The sequence below is a fragment of the Acomys russatus genome, chromosome 1 (genome assembly GCF_903995435.1).
Source record: "Acomys russatus chromosome 1, mAcoRus1.1, whole genome shotgun sequence".
In the NCBI taxonomy this organism is placed as follows: domain Eukaryota; kingdom Metazoa; phylum Chordata; class Mammalia; order Rodentia; family Muridae; genus Acomys; species Acomys russatus.
The window spans coordinates 33296404-33310647 of NC_067137.1; the positions used below are offsets into that span (position 1 = coordinate 33296404).

The following is a 14244-nucleotide window of genomic DNA, read 5'->3' on the forward strand; positions in this document are numbered from 1 at the left end:
ATTACAGGCTTGCTCCCCATGACTTGCTCAGTTTGCTTTCTTATAGAACCCAGAACTACCAGCCCAGGGATGGCCCCACCCACAGTGGGCTGCCCCCCCCCCCACCCCCATTTTTCACTAATTGAGAAAATGCTGGATCTCATGGAGGTATTTCCTCATTTCCTCAGTCTGAGGTTAGTCTTCCTCTCTGATGACCAACTTGTGTCAAGTTCACACAAAACCAGCCAGTACAGGAGGGTAGGTATAAATCTGTACACTTGGTCTTTGGACGTATTTAATGTCCTTTCTTTGCTTATTTATTCTTTGTTTTTTATTTCTTTGGGTTGATGGGAGATCTTTATAAATCCTTCATACTGATATACTACTAGTTTTAAATGTTGCAAACTTCTCTCATTTATGATTTTTTATTAATACAAGTTTTAAATTTTAAGTCAAATCTTCCTTCACATACATACGAATGAGACACACACACACTGTTTTTTTTCCTTTTGTTTATTTATTTATTTTGTAGCTCACTATGTGTAACTCAAGCTAGTTTAGAACTTGCTGTGTGGCCCAGGCTGGACTCAAACTTACCATCATCCTCCCAAATGTTGCCATTAGAGGAATGCATCACCACCCTTGGCTAGGGAGGGTGTCTTTATGACATAAAGGCAGGAAAATACTTGCAAATCAAGATGCACAAACTCCAGCTTGTCAGGGTGGACTGTCCCATGTGGATTGAGTTGTGCAGCTCCCATGTGCACCTTATGCTTGCCCTTAGTTTTATTAATTTGATGTGTTCAGTTTTATGACAAGCTCTGCTAGGATTTCCTTTGAAAGTGCATGCACTTTCTGCATTAAAAGGAATTCATGTCTTTAGCATGTTGGTAGTCTATGAGAACATGGTGTCTTGTATTTTTCATTCAAGTCTCCCTTTTCTTTTTTCTATTTTTTTCCTTCCATTCTTTTTCTTTCTTCTTGTTCTTCCTCCTCCTGTTATTCTTCTTCTTTGTTGTTGTTGTGTTTTTTTTTTGAGACAGGGTTTCTCTGTGTAGCCCTGGCTGTCCTGGAACTCATTCTGTAGATTTGGCTGGCCTTGAATTCAGGGAGATTCTCCTGCCTCTGCCTCCCAACTGGTGGATTAACGGCATGCTCCACCATCACCTAGCTCGTCTCACTTTTCTAATGGGCATTTTAAACAGTTTTTGTTGATGAACTTCTTTACTGACCTCTTGCCTCCACATTGTCCTGTGCTCTCTTTAGTCAGTGTCAGTCCCCCACCTCCCACTGTTCCCATTGCCCTGACCCCTCTTCCTACTTAAATACTCATCTGTTACTGCTGAAAGCAGCAAGAGTGAAGACTGTCATTGTGGAGATGGTATCATCGCACCTGTGTGCATTCTGTGCTGTGACAGGAGGATGGAGGAGCTTTTCACTTGCAAGTCACTCCTTGCACATTCATTGAGCATGGTGTGTTGGGCGTGAGACTCCTTTCTTTTCCTTGCCATTGGCTGGTGTTATTTCCACCAACATGGCTTCGCCAGTGGAATGGTGCTCCTCTTCATGTCAGACCGTTGTCCTACATGCCTCCTCTGGATGCTGTAGTCACATGGAGAAATATTTACTCAGCCAAGTAACAGTTTACTTTTATTTTCATTTTCACAATCACTCGCAGGTTAGTGCTAAGTCAATATTATGAACCTCATAAATTGATGAAGTGATGGAAAAATTAATGTAACAAAGTAGAGGTGGTGTATGTGTGTGCCTATGTGTACATGTGTGTGAGAGATTTTGTATAGGTCTTGAAGATTTCAGTGCATTTATTTTCTATATCCTCAATATCTAGATTTTTGTAGATCACATCTTTAAATTATCATTTACAATATTTTTCTTTTTTCATCTGTATGTTTTCCAAATTGGTAGATTTAGAGGGATAATTAAACCTCTATAAATAAATTCTTTTTTTTGGGGAAATAATTACTGTAACAGAATCATTTGCACAGAGTGAATGCTCTGGGCAAGTACTTGTGCAAGTGTTGTGACTTTGGCCTTGGTGAATAAGCAAAATTGTCTTTTAGCTCTGAAGATCAGCCTGGAGTAGAAATAGTTAGCTTTTCAGATAGATTGCTTCGAGTCATCCTCTCAAATGTTGCTCTTGATTTTCTGATGTGAACTAGTTAGCTCTACCTGGAAAAGCAGCAAGAGAGCAGACTGAAGGCTGGAGCTGTGCTTCCCTACTTAATGGGGTTCAACTTGGGAGTTTTAAAGTTCTTAGGTCTCTCTCCTCTCTCTCTTTCTCTGTCTCTCTTTCTTTCTTCCTCCCCCCCCTCCTCCTGCTTGTCTGCCTGCCTCTGTCTGTCTCTCCAGTTGTTGCTGGCTCAGTTCAGAAACACATTAGAAAGCAGTTTCTGGGTGAGAGGCACTGTCCTTGGAATTGGAGTCTGAGAAGTCATCTGCATTTTAGGATTGTAAGTGAAACACGGTGTGCTTTAACTTTCTAAGTCTGCTTTAACACACCATCATGATCTTGGTGGCATAACACATGCTGATCTCAGTTTCAAGAGGTCAGAAGTTGAAATGAGCATTAATGAGTAGTCAGTGTGCCAACAGAGCTGTTCTGGAGGTTTTCTGACTTCTCTAGACCAGCCAGATCTTCTGGCTTGTTAGCCTTTCCACCTTCTAAGCTGGCTTTGCTAGCTGAGTGTTTCCTGCATTGCTCCACTCCGAGCCTGACACTTCTGCTTGCTTCTTCCACTCATAGGGCCCTTGTGACTACATGGGCTCACCTGGAAAAGCCAAGATAATTTCTACCTGAGGGCAGTTTATTGACAACCTTACTTCTCTTTGCTACCTAGTGCAGAAGGTGTGCAGAAGGAATGGAAGACATATATCACTTTTTACAGTAGTGTAGCTCTTTTTGACAACCTATGGACATACAACTATACTGGTCTCAAAGTGCTGATCATGTGATGTTATACACTATTGATATTTACAATTTTATAATACTTAATTATATGTGTGAGGCAGCGCAGGAGAATTGTGAATTTGAGAATTGGTTATATAGTAAAACTGTCACAAAAGAAAAAAGGGTAAATACGGCTAATATGGTTATATAATTCAATTTGTTTTTGATTATGTCAGGTCTAAGAAACCCAAACACCCATATCTGAAACATTTCAAATTGTGGGTTTCCTGTGAATATAGTGTATAAAACAAAAGTCATACGTATGGTGAAAGTGCACCTTCTTCTCAACAAGATGGGAGCTTCATGGTGATAAGGGCTTTGTTGGTTTTGATGAAAAGGGTTTGACACAGTGTCCTGTCACTTGAAAGAGTGGTACATGGTGTGGGTATAGCACTGTGTGAACAGATGCCCAGCAAACCTCTGCTGGAAAGTCTGTTGCACTCTCTCTTAGGTAGATGCAATGAAACTCTTAATAACAACAACAACTATTATTATTTTTAATTTAATCATTAAGAAGTACATGGATTCATTTTCTTATTTCTGTTGTCTGTTCTGTTGTCATTAACAATAACCCATGATAATGGATGTTTTCCTGTTAATGTATCAAAACTTTACCTTTAGTTTTAATTATTATTTACTTACTAATTATTATTTATGAGTGTTTATGATCATATTCAAGTGCATATGTGTGCCATGGCATGTGTGTGGAGGTCAGCAAACAACTTTGTGGAGTCACTTCTCTTCTCCTGGCTTCTGGGGACAGAATTCAGTCACCAGGGTTGCATGGCAAGTGCATTTACCCACTGATCATCTTCCTGTCTCTACCTTGACTCCACTCCCCCTTAAATAGAAATGATTGTGAGGTCACCTGTGCAGGACTCTGCCAGATGTGCCAAACCTGATTTAACTTGCAGAAAATGATTGTGTGGCTTCCACTATTGCCAGAGTAGTTTTGCAGTGACTGCATAGTGTTATCTTTTGCTTTCCAGTGTTTGGTAGGCTGTTTGCCCTCTTAGTAACTGGCCTGTAGCTTGCTAATGGAGCATGGCAGACAGAAGCAAACCATTAATCACTTGCTGCTCACCTCATCTTACCCCATATGTCCTTTCCCACTGAGCACACCCAGCTGCTGCCATGTCTTCCTGAGGCTGTGGGTGTGCCACATCGCATCAGGTATGACATTGGCATGTCTGCATGTTATCTGGTGAAGCTGTCTGACTGTTGTTAATGCTTGATAAGGTGGAGAAAGCCAGGATCTGCAAACTGCAAGTGCAAATCCAAGACATTTTTCTCTATTTCTAAATTTCTGTTTGTATATTAGGTGTCTAAATGTTTATCCTTTACTTCTCTACCAGGGAAGGTGAAATTATAATTGAAAAATCATTAGGTTTCCTTTCTATATATAATGACAGCCATTTTAGCTTTCTATGTAAAGGTGGCTGTTTCTGTACTCTTTGTTTTCTTGTTATCTTGTTCATATTTGTAATTTATTGTTCTTGTCATTTTTAGACTTTTACTGGTTGGTGGATGTGAAACTGCTGAACTGGGCATTTCCAAAGCTTCTAGTTGTGGCCTTTCTGCATGGAGAGTCCTTTCAGGCTCACCATATTATAAGCAAGTTGTTAATGGTGGAGACAGGGTCACTGAGGTATGCATTCGTACAATTCGCTCAACTACTTTCTAATCGGTCTTAGACAAAGAAACCCTGTGCAAGATGTAACCAGAAAAGTTTGCCTCAAAAAAGTGAAATTTAGCAGTGGTAGTATGATTTTAGTATTTCACTACATATCAAATATGGTAAAGTATATTGAACTTAACTTGGCTTCCTTTTTAGTAATGGTATTGGCAGGTATTAGAAAAACAGCCTAGGCCTGTAATGTGGCTCAGCAGGTACATGTCTTTGCCTTGCAAGCCTGGCAGCCTGAGGCCCACACCCAGAGCCCATTCACAGGTGAGTGGTAAGAACTGATTGCACAGAGTTATCCTCTGACCTCTTCTTGAACACTCTGGCTTATACACACTGGTGTGTGCTCATGCACAAGTGCATACACACAAATAATATACAAAATGAAAAAAAAAAAACCCTAGTCTAGCTATTGTGTTATTACTTGTATTTTCTCATTTAGACATTAACATTTAACATGCTATTTTTGTGTTGGCCACTTATCACAGAAGTTTACAGCCCACTTCCTTACTTACTGTGGTAGACATACTTCCATGTTTCTAGTGGCTGTTTATCTGCCTCTGTCTTCATTATTTATCATTTATTAGACCTCTATTTTGTGTCACATACCCCTTGTATTACCTGTTACCACTAACATAAATAACTAAGTTTATTTTGGCTAATCATTATAGAGATTTCATCTGATGGTGGCTTGGTTCTGCTATGGCATCATATCTCATAATGAGGTCAGATGATGTAAATGAAAACATGAACTTGACATGAGTGTCTGCCAGGATCTTCATGTCTCTTTGGGGTTGTGTGCTTTCAGTGATCTGCCTTCCTAGTATCCTTCTACAGTGCCACTTCTAGAGCTTGCCCCACCTCCCTGGTAGCCAGCCTTTAGCACATGGGCCCCGGGACCTTCCAGATCCAAAGTATAGCACCATGTTATTCTGTAACATTAGTGTAGAACAGACTGTGTGTGAAAATTGATCACATAAGCACATGGGAAGACCGAAAAAGTCTGGCTTGCCACATCAGAATTCCTGGCCAAGCTTGCTGTTGATGTTTTCTTCTCTAGTCAGCTTGTTGTAATCAATAATTAAAGAATCCATGGAAGATTCTTGAGGCCCCACTGTCTCAGCTGCTGGCTTAGGAAGGGCAGAGAGAAATTAAAGGTAGAACTTTCACAGAGTTATCCCAGAAAGTAACATTGTTTTTGGTCATTTATCAAACTAATCACATGACCCTTCCTAGCTGGAAAGAAGATTAGAAATAGTTTTCTGTGTGTCCAGAAATGTGACATCTCCTAGGTACTGGTGAATGCTAATTGTGCCTATCACTTGGTCATACTGTCCTAATATGTGGTTTGGTTCTTTAGGTAAATTGTTTAAAAGTAACACTTGAGCAAGATTATGTACCTGGCATGTAGATGTAGTGAGCAGCTATATGTATTTAAAGTGAGGGGTGACACAAGGAAACTAAAGCACAATATATTAGGCTTGTCATTTTCATAGGGATTTTATTTGGCTTGTTATTTTTCTAAAAATATACTGAACTAAAATAAAAGTAATCTTCTAAAGCAGCGAGTGGCTTGGTGTTGAAGAGATTCCCATGGAAGTGCTTTTGAAAGGAAATCTGTGATAGTTATAGTAGTCTTCCATTATTATTATTAGAATTGACCTGCATTGAAGCATGTAATTGTGCTTTAATCCAGCATAGTAATGTCTTTTAAAAATGATGCCAATTTACTGTTTTATGTGGCACCAAACCTTAAATCAGCTGATATTTGCAGCTCATATTATGGAGACTGTTTTTTCTTTTACTTATGATCCATCTACCTGTGTTCCCACCTGGCTATTTTCTCTGCAGAACCTAGTGAGAAGGCAGTTTATGCTATTAGCTTCTTTTTTTCAGCCCTGCAGTGTAAGGCCCAAAAGAGCTTAACAGCTGAAGACAGGAGGACAGGCTTGGATGAGATATCCTGGGTTCTTGATAGTGCCACCCATATCTGCTTTATGACAGTATGACTGTTACTCTTATCCGCCCCAGAAAAAAGTGAGGTAGGGATTGACTCTAGATATTGGGCATTTTATTTTTTGTTTGTAGGAAAAGCCACATTATTTCATGTTTATAGGAATTTATTAGGTGTGCTTCTCTTTGGCTTTTGTAACTTTCAGTTTTATGTGAGTTAAATCAAGCAGATCTTGGAAAAATTTTATTATTCAAATTTGCCTAAAACAAATAAGACAATTGTAGCTTATTTTCAGATGGTTAAATTATAATATAAAGTTTAAGAAAGCACTTGTATATATAGAAAAGGACACAGACAGTACGCAATGTAAATAACTGGCCAGCACAGGTGAGTGATGTAGCGTTTCATCAGATGATCACTTTGTCTTTTCTATAGCTTAGCTTGAAATTTGTCCAGATCAAATGTGAGAAAAGGAAAGAAATATGTGAGTGTGGAGGATGCAAGGAAAGAGCAAGTGGGCCTGAGCCTTTTCAGCATAGTGGCATTGAAGGTGTGTGCACCGAGAGGCTCTTCAGAGGGGACCTGTCTGAGTGCTGCTCCACAGCAGCAGACCTTTCCCCTGCTCCTTTGGTTTCTTGTGTGTTTCCACTTGGCTTCTCGCTGCACACAGTACTGGAAAACACTCTGCTGTGTATACTCTTTCTGTCTCAAGCCCAAGGGGCTTTGTTAGTGCTTCTCTTATGAGAAAATTGCTTGTCCACTGACTAAGTGAGGCAAAACATCGAATAGCAGATTGAACACCCTGCTGTATGATTGACTTCTTGAAATGCTGCAAATTTATTTTGATTCCATTAGTAGCTTTTAAATGTGTCTTGCAGCGAATCTTACAATCCTTCTATACAGCCTTTTCCACCTCAGAGTAATTTGAGGGTGTGGGCTTGTCTCTGTCATCAGGTGCTGGATGCTACGCTTAGAGCCTCCTCTCTTAGTGCTTGTTGAAGGTTGCTGATGTTAGGTGGGTATTGATTGGACACATTCTTATCACATGTATATTCCACTCTCCCTCAGGCTGGCAGGTTATAAAAGAGACTACAAAATTCAATATGTGCATTGATCAATCTTTCCAGATGAATGCTAGTGTCCTGTATGTGACATGGCTTTACTCATATATTGCTCAACATTGAATTATTGCTCCAAATATTAGGAATATAAAGATAACAACAAAAATAGTGTCCAGTTCGAATGCAATAAGCAGTCAGAAGTCTGATATTGAAATTCCATCCCCTTTCTTGTTACTTGTGTATTCAGGCTGTTGCCAGGATCCAGTGAGGCAACCTGAGTGAAGGCAGTTGATAAAACTCGTAAGACAGTATACATGGTAATTACTGTTGTTGTCACCTTGGAGTTTTAAGATAAAAATTTAGATATGTAAATGTTAGAGATGTAAAAATGCTCAAAAGTCCACTCAAGTCCACGATGATCCTCTCCCTAATACATATTATCCTGTGGGAACAATATAGGCATTTTGTTTCTCTGAGAAATCCCCCTTTTCTGAAAAGAGCAATGCAATTAACACTTCCATGATATCCTCCTGCCCACTCAGCCCCGTGCCTGTGTGCCTGGTCTGTCTTTCCTGCTGCTGCTGCTGGCCAGCGTCTTCTCTTCTGTCCTTCTCCCTTTCCCCCCTGCCTGTGGTCCTTTCTGTTCCTTCTTAGTTCTTACACATCTCTCATCATGCTGCCTCATCCTCCCAGGCGCTGAGGTTACAGGCATGCTCTTTGCCATTTATATATTCTTTTCTTTACTTTTTTTTGTGTCAATTTTTCTTTTTAGTTACTGAGTTTTTAATTTAAAGCAGTTAAAAAATTTCCCATGTTCCTAAATTCTTGTTTAAATGTATTAAGTTCTATTTAAAGCATTATTTTTAAATTTACTTCCTGGTTGTTTTCCCAGGAGTAATCTACCCTTGTTTACATATATGAATTTTTGTCTTCTGATTTTCTTTTCTCTTAACTTCATAGAATTTGTTGATTTTAATATGTCTTCTGGTTTTCTACACTATATCTATGAGTTTTCCTTTTGTTCATTGTAATGCTATTAGAATGCTTTCCAAGATTCTGAGCTTAGTGGTCCTGTTTTTTTGCTACAGGGAAGCTCAAGTGCCTTTGGTGGCAAGGTCTCCAGGCTCTGCAGACAGGGCTTCCTGCTTGTACTACAGAAGGCCGCATTTCTTTCTCTTCTTCTTCCATCTTTAACAAATATATATTTCTTCCTCTTTATGTTGTTCTTCCTCAGAAGCTGTGTCTTTGTCAAATTGCTCCTTCAAAGCACAGTAACACTTCTGCCCTTTCCCTGTAGCTCATGTCTTGTTGACATGGGTGCTCTTTCAGTGTTTCAAACCTTAAATAGACCTGATATTTTTGCACTGCATCTAGAGGGACCTTTGGCTTCTTAGCTAGCCTCCCTTGGCTCTCCTCCTTGGGCCCTGCAGTACTTTTTCCATTGCCTTTCCTCATCACCAAGCAGGAGCAATGGACATGACACACTGCAACTCAGTAAGTTTTCTCTTTTAATGAAAAGTTACTTTGGAAGTTACTATTATTATTATTATTATTATTATTATTATTATTATTATTATTAATCTGTTTTCAAGCTAAACTGATGGTTTTCTTTTTCTTGTACTCTGTTGTTCTTGAAGGAAATATTGGGAGACTTGTGGATAGACCATCACTGATATCCTAAGCTCTTCAGCGTTGGTAGCATAATTGTTAACTCTACTGCACAGTAGCCCATTTGCTCTTTGATGTGTTTATACATACATCTATGCATTTGTGTGAGTTTATATGCACCAATGTGTGAGTATGTACAGTGCCCTTGGGAGTGTCTAACCCCTGGAACTGGAGTTACGAGTGAGTGATTAGGAGCCACTGTGTGCATGCTGGGAACTGAAGCTGGGTCCTCTGCAATAGCAGGAAACACGCTTTAGCTACTGAACAATTTCTCTAGCTCCAATGCTTTGCTTTCTCTTGAGCTCTTGAAACACCATGTTCTTCTTAGCTTAGGCTGCCGTGATACTTACTGTGTAGTGTAGGATGGCTTCATACTCATGACAGCCTTGTCACCTCCTGAGCATTACAGGTATGAACCACCAAATTTAGCTTCCATTTTGGTTATTATAATACTAGAATAAAGTGCATATAGTACAAAATCAGTTGTTTTAACATGTACAGTTTTGTGACCTAGGAAAGAATTGCTAGGTCATATGATAATTTTGTTTCAGTTTTGAAGATCTACTAAATGTTTCCACAGTGGCTGTATTATTTTATAATTCCTAAATCAAAGCATGATGGCTCAAAACTCTTGACATTCTCAATAACACCCTTTTCTTTAAAAAATTATAGTCATCTCTTTTTTTGTTTTAAATACTGGTTTCTAAATGCTATTTTTTCCCTTTGTATTTTGAAAGAATAGGTTCACTTTCAAATGAATGAAGTTTCTATGGGAAATTTTGAGTTTTTTCATGGTGATAGTAATATAAGTGTCAACCGTAGCCTCAGCTGAGATGTGCTCTGATTCTAGTTTGTTTAAGCTGTGTTAGACCTGTTACTTGTCTACTGAAGAAAGCATCTGATTGTGGCTTTATCTTGTAAGACCTCAGTATTTGGTAGACACTGTGTCCCCATCAGAATATCATTAAGACCCTCGGGCACTTGTTGGTTTTCTTGTTTAGTTTTTGAGACAGGGTTTCATAGAGCTCCACCTCCCTCTGCCTCCTAGGTGCTAGGATTAAAGACTATTTATTATTATTTTTTAAGTTAATTTAATACTGGGATACGTGGACCTTCGTAACCATGTTGAAACTACACTGGACTTTCTCCTGCTTTCTGTGTGGTAAGGGCAAGTCTCACTCATGCTGTGTTGTTTTCTCCACTGAGCTGAGTCCATGGCTCCAAAATACTTGATTTGTTGTGCTTGTTACTCCATGATAAAAGGATTTTAGATGACCAAAGTACATTCCATTAATATTTCTTTATACGATGTATCTTAACTTTGTAGGTGCCAAAGACACTGGGATTTTTAAGGCTGTTAAGTGTCAAGTTCTACACTCGTCAAGGACAAGAACAGGTAATGTGAAGTTGCTTCCTTAACATTTTCAGCAGAGTCCTTTCAAGGTTACAGTTGAATGGCACTTGGATTAGTCAGGCCTTTCGTCACTGTAACCAGATATCTGACACAAAAGAGGGATGAACCAGCTCTGAGATTCACAAGTTTGAATCCATCAGGGTAAAGGGAGGTGGTGCAGCATGACTGTCGCTTGGGGCAGCTGGAAGAGAAGGGCAGAGTGTGGCAGTAGTCAAAAGAGGTGCAACGTGCTTCCTGCAGCCAGGCCCCACCTTCCACAGTTCTACCTCTTCCTGGTATCTAATTCTGAAGCTGAATTCATCTGTAGATTAGACTGGAGCAGGTTTGTGCTGTGTGCTTCTCTATCTGATCAAGTGGACAGTCAAGGGCACCCTCGTAAACCTTGAATGGTTCTAGACCTTCACCTGGGTGGATGTAATAGAGGTAATTCATAGAGCTGTTTACTGAAAATTTGTGTATTTTAGTATATATTAATCTCAAAAAACAAAACTAGAGAATATATCCGGTTCTCTTGAAGTGACAGTCTGATGATAGTCTGAATGACTTGTTCTCCTAGGCGCAATCCGTCTCTACCGATTTCTTCCAAACTCAAATGAAGGTTTTATTTTGATCTACAGAAGTCTGTGTGTGTGTCATAAAATTAAGAAATTCCTTCTTAGGTATGAGGTTACTGATGGCCCAGTAGGAAACGAGCCATGTGGTCTGTGTTGGCAGGAGAATTATGGCTGCAGTACAGTGGTCTTAGCAGTGCCACTCCATATAGGTGGTCCACAAGCAGCTGCCTCTGAGGGAGGTAGGTGTGTTGTCTGTCCCACCATGACCCGTATGGGAGGCCGCACTTCATGAGACAGCAGATCACTCTCTTGTCTTGGGAAGAGTCAAATGGCCTTATTTCTCTACTTCCTCAGTTTCCTTACTGCTATGTTAGGATCCAATCTATTTTAAGTTCTACTTATTTCTTTGCCACTGATTTCAGCACAATCATGTATTCTGGATAGAGTGGGCATTCTGTCTATGTGTTTTAGCAGTAGCAGTGTCCCTGTGTCTACAAGGTCTCTTTCATCTTTAATCCTCTGCATATTTACATGATTTCTTTGGGCATTCTTTACTTATTTTCTGGAGCTGTCTTCAATGTGCAGACAAAGAAGCATATGTAAGACTAAATGACTTGGCTTCTGCCTTGAAGTTTGTTTTTTCTAATGTGCTATGTTGACGGTGTTGAGCTTGCAGCACCGTGCTAGTGTTCAGGGCTGCTGCTCCCCTTTCTCCTTTTTATTCTCTGTAGAGAGTTCTCGGTACTTGCTCTGTTCCTTTACCCAGGGTTCTTTTGTTGTTGTTGCTTAAGTTCTGCTGACTGTACCTAATAGTGTAGAGCTTTAGTATCCTGTTTCCAGTCCGTAGGTGTGTACTTTACTGTGTCAGGCACCATGTCAGTACTGAGAACTAAAGGTGGGTAATGTGCAGGGCATTTCCTCAAAGCCCACTGTGTAATGGGGGCAGACCCAGAAGCAGGGTAGAGCAGAGCAGTAGCACACACTCATTCTGACTGAAGTGCAGCAGAGGAAACATGCAGGCTTGGTTTAACTCTTGAGACAAGGGAGTTCCCAGGCAGGGAGGCAGGGCTGGGTCTTCCAGTTCTCTGGCTTGAGTGTGCATGGTTACGGAGAGTGGCAGTGGTGCCATTGGAACAGCCCGTTCCAGTAGCTAGAGAATCCACAGGCAGTGGATTTTGGGTTTCCGTGTTATAATTTCCATGTCCTTATATTTAAGACAGTATAATTATAGCAATATTTGGAATAAGACCTATCTAGGAGCTTGATAGTTTTGATTCTTCTCTGTGCCATCTCTGTTTCCCAGCTGATTTGGTTCTCGGAACGAGGTGCGGGTCTATATGGTTAGTACGAAGAGACCGTTTGTCTTTACGCTCACCACACCACATGGGAACGCTAGTCATGTGCTGTTTTGTCCCATGTTACTGTTTTTTCTCATCGTGTGGCACTCCCTCTTTTTCATTCTGACACCATCCTCTGTGATTGAGCAGAGAGAAGCAAGCAATTAATTTCATTGTATTTTGATCTAACATTGTGACACACTGTCCCTAAATGCTTAACTTGTCTGGGCTTTGCAAAAACAGATTTTTGAATTTAGTATTTAAACCCAATGCTTTCCAGAAAATATCTGAATGTTATGTGTGTTATCTTTTTACCTAGGCATTTCTATTTTCAGCCTGTAGATGATTAGTGCTGTAATTTCAGAGCTGTTGGCGCTTAGGGAGAACCTAAGGATTTCTTTCTATAATGAACACAGAACTAGCTGGTAATTCTGCACGATCTCATAGGATGCCCTATGATGGGCATGGTGATGTCTGTTTTCTTGATGAAGAAGTTGAAGCCTCAAGACATGTGGCCTACCCACTACACTTAGCCAGACTTGAAAGGTTCAGGGTTGTTCTTAGAAGAGCTTTGTGCTATTTTCTACCTCTCTGGCTGTGGAGGAAACTCTTCTCTGGACAATTGAAGAAATAGAAAGTAAGGTGTGTTGGCTTCAAGAGGGGTGGAGACCACGAGTTACATTGTATTCTGGAAGAATGATCTACTTTACCCCTTAAGTTTAACAGCAGTTATATTATCTTTTAAGATGTATTCTGAGGCAGGAGGCAGAGGATTGTTAGGTGTTAAAGCCCCATCTTGGGCTCCAGAATAAGACCCTGTCTCAAAAATGAAAAGTAAATAAAACCTTTGTAGCTATTAATGTTTTAAAATGATTTGCCTTTTATGTGTAACCATACAGCTATTGTTTGTTTTTTTTTTTTCCTGTGTTTACTTGTCAGACTTTAAATCAGTGAATGTTATATTATAGCTACTCAGTTAGTGTGTGGTGGTAGGTGTTAATGATGTCTTAATTCCTTCGTTTCACAATAGTACCAATAATTAGTAGCTGAATTTTAATTCCTTTTGTTGGTGTCTGTGCATGATGTATGTATAACATGTGCACATTATAAGCACATGTTTATATGTGCACATAATTCCTGTGTGTGACTATGCCTGTGCTCATTCCATGTTCATATGTAGAGGTCAAAGGACAAGAGTAGGTGTCAGTCCTTGTCATCTGCCTTATTTAAGGAAAGAATCTTTTTGCTATTCACTACTGTGTAAGCCAGGTTACCTGGCCCAAGAGCTTCTGAGACTCCAGTCTCTGCCTCCCAGCTTGCTGCAGTAGCCTGCGACTACAGATGTCTTCTCCCATGCCTGGTCTATAGGTGGGTTCTGGTGTTCAGACTCAGATCCTCACATTTGTGTGATAAGCATCTTTCTCCATTGAGCCATCTCCCTAACCCTCCACATTCATGTAAATACCAGGGTTTAATGTGCCTGTATCTCATATGGCTCTAAATAAAATAAGCTTTTGTTTGTGGCATATTTGCCTTAATACAGTAACTAGAATTAGTCATGTCTCCCTCTCTTCCTCTCTACCTCTCTGCCTTCTATATCCTTTATCCTAAATTGCACTAGACTA

The 14244-nt window shown here is 40.0% G+C and overlaps 1 protein-coding gene across 1 annotated transcript in view; it reads left to right on the forward strand.

The window, feature by feature from the left end:
• Nbas (NBAS subunit of NRZ tethering complex) overlaps window positions 1–14244 on the forward strand; it is a 302722-nt gene that overhangs the window by 35363 nt on the left and 253115 nt on the right. The window contains exons 10-11 of the mRNA XM_051143481.1: window positions 4457–4595; window positions 10642–10710. Of these exons, the coding sequence (XP_050999438.1) occupies window positions 4457–4595; window positions 10642–10710 (208 nt within the window). The remainder of the gene's footprint in view (window positions 1–4456; window positions 4596–10641; window positions 10711–14244) is intronic.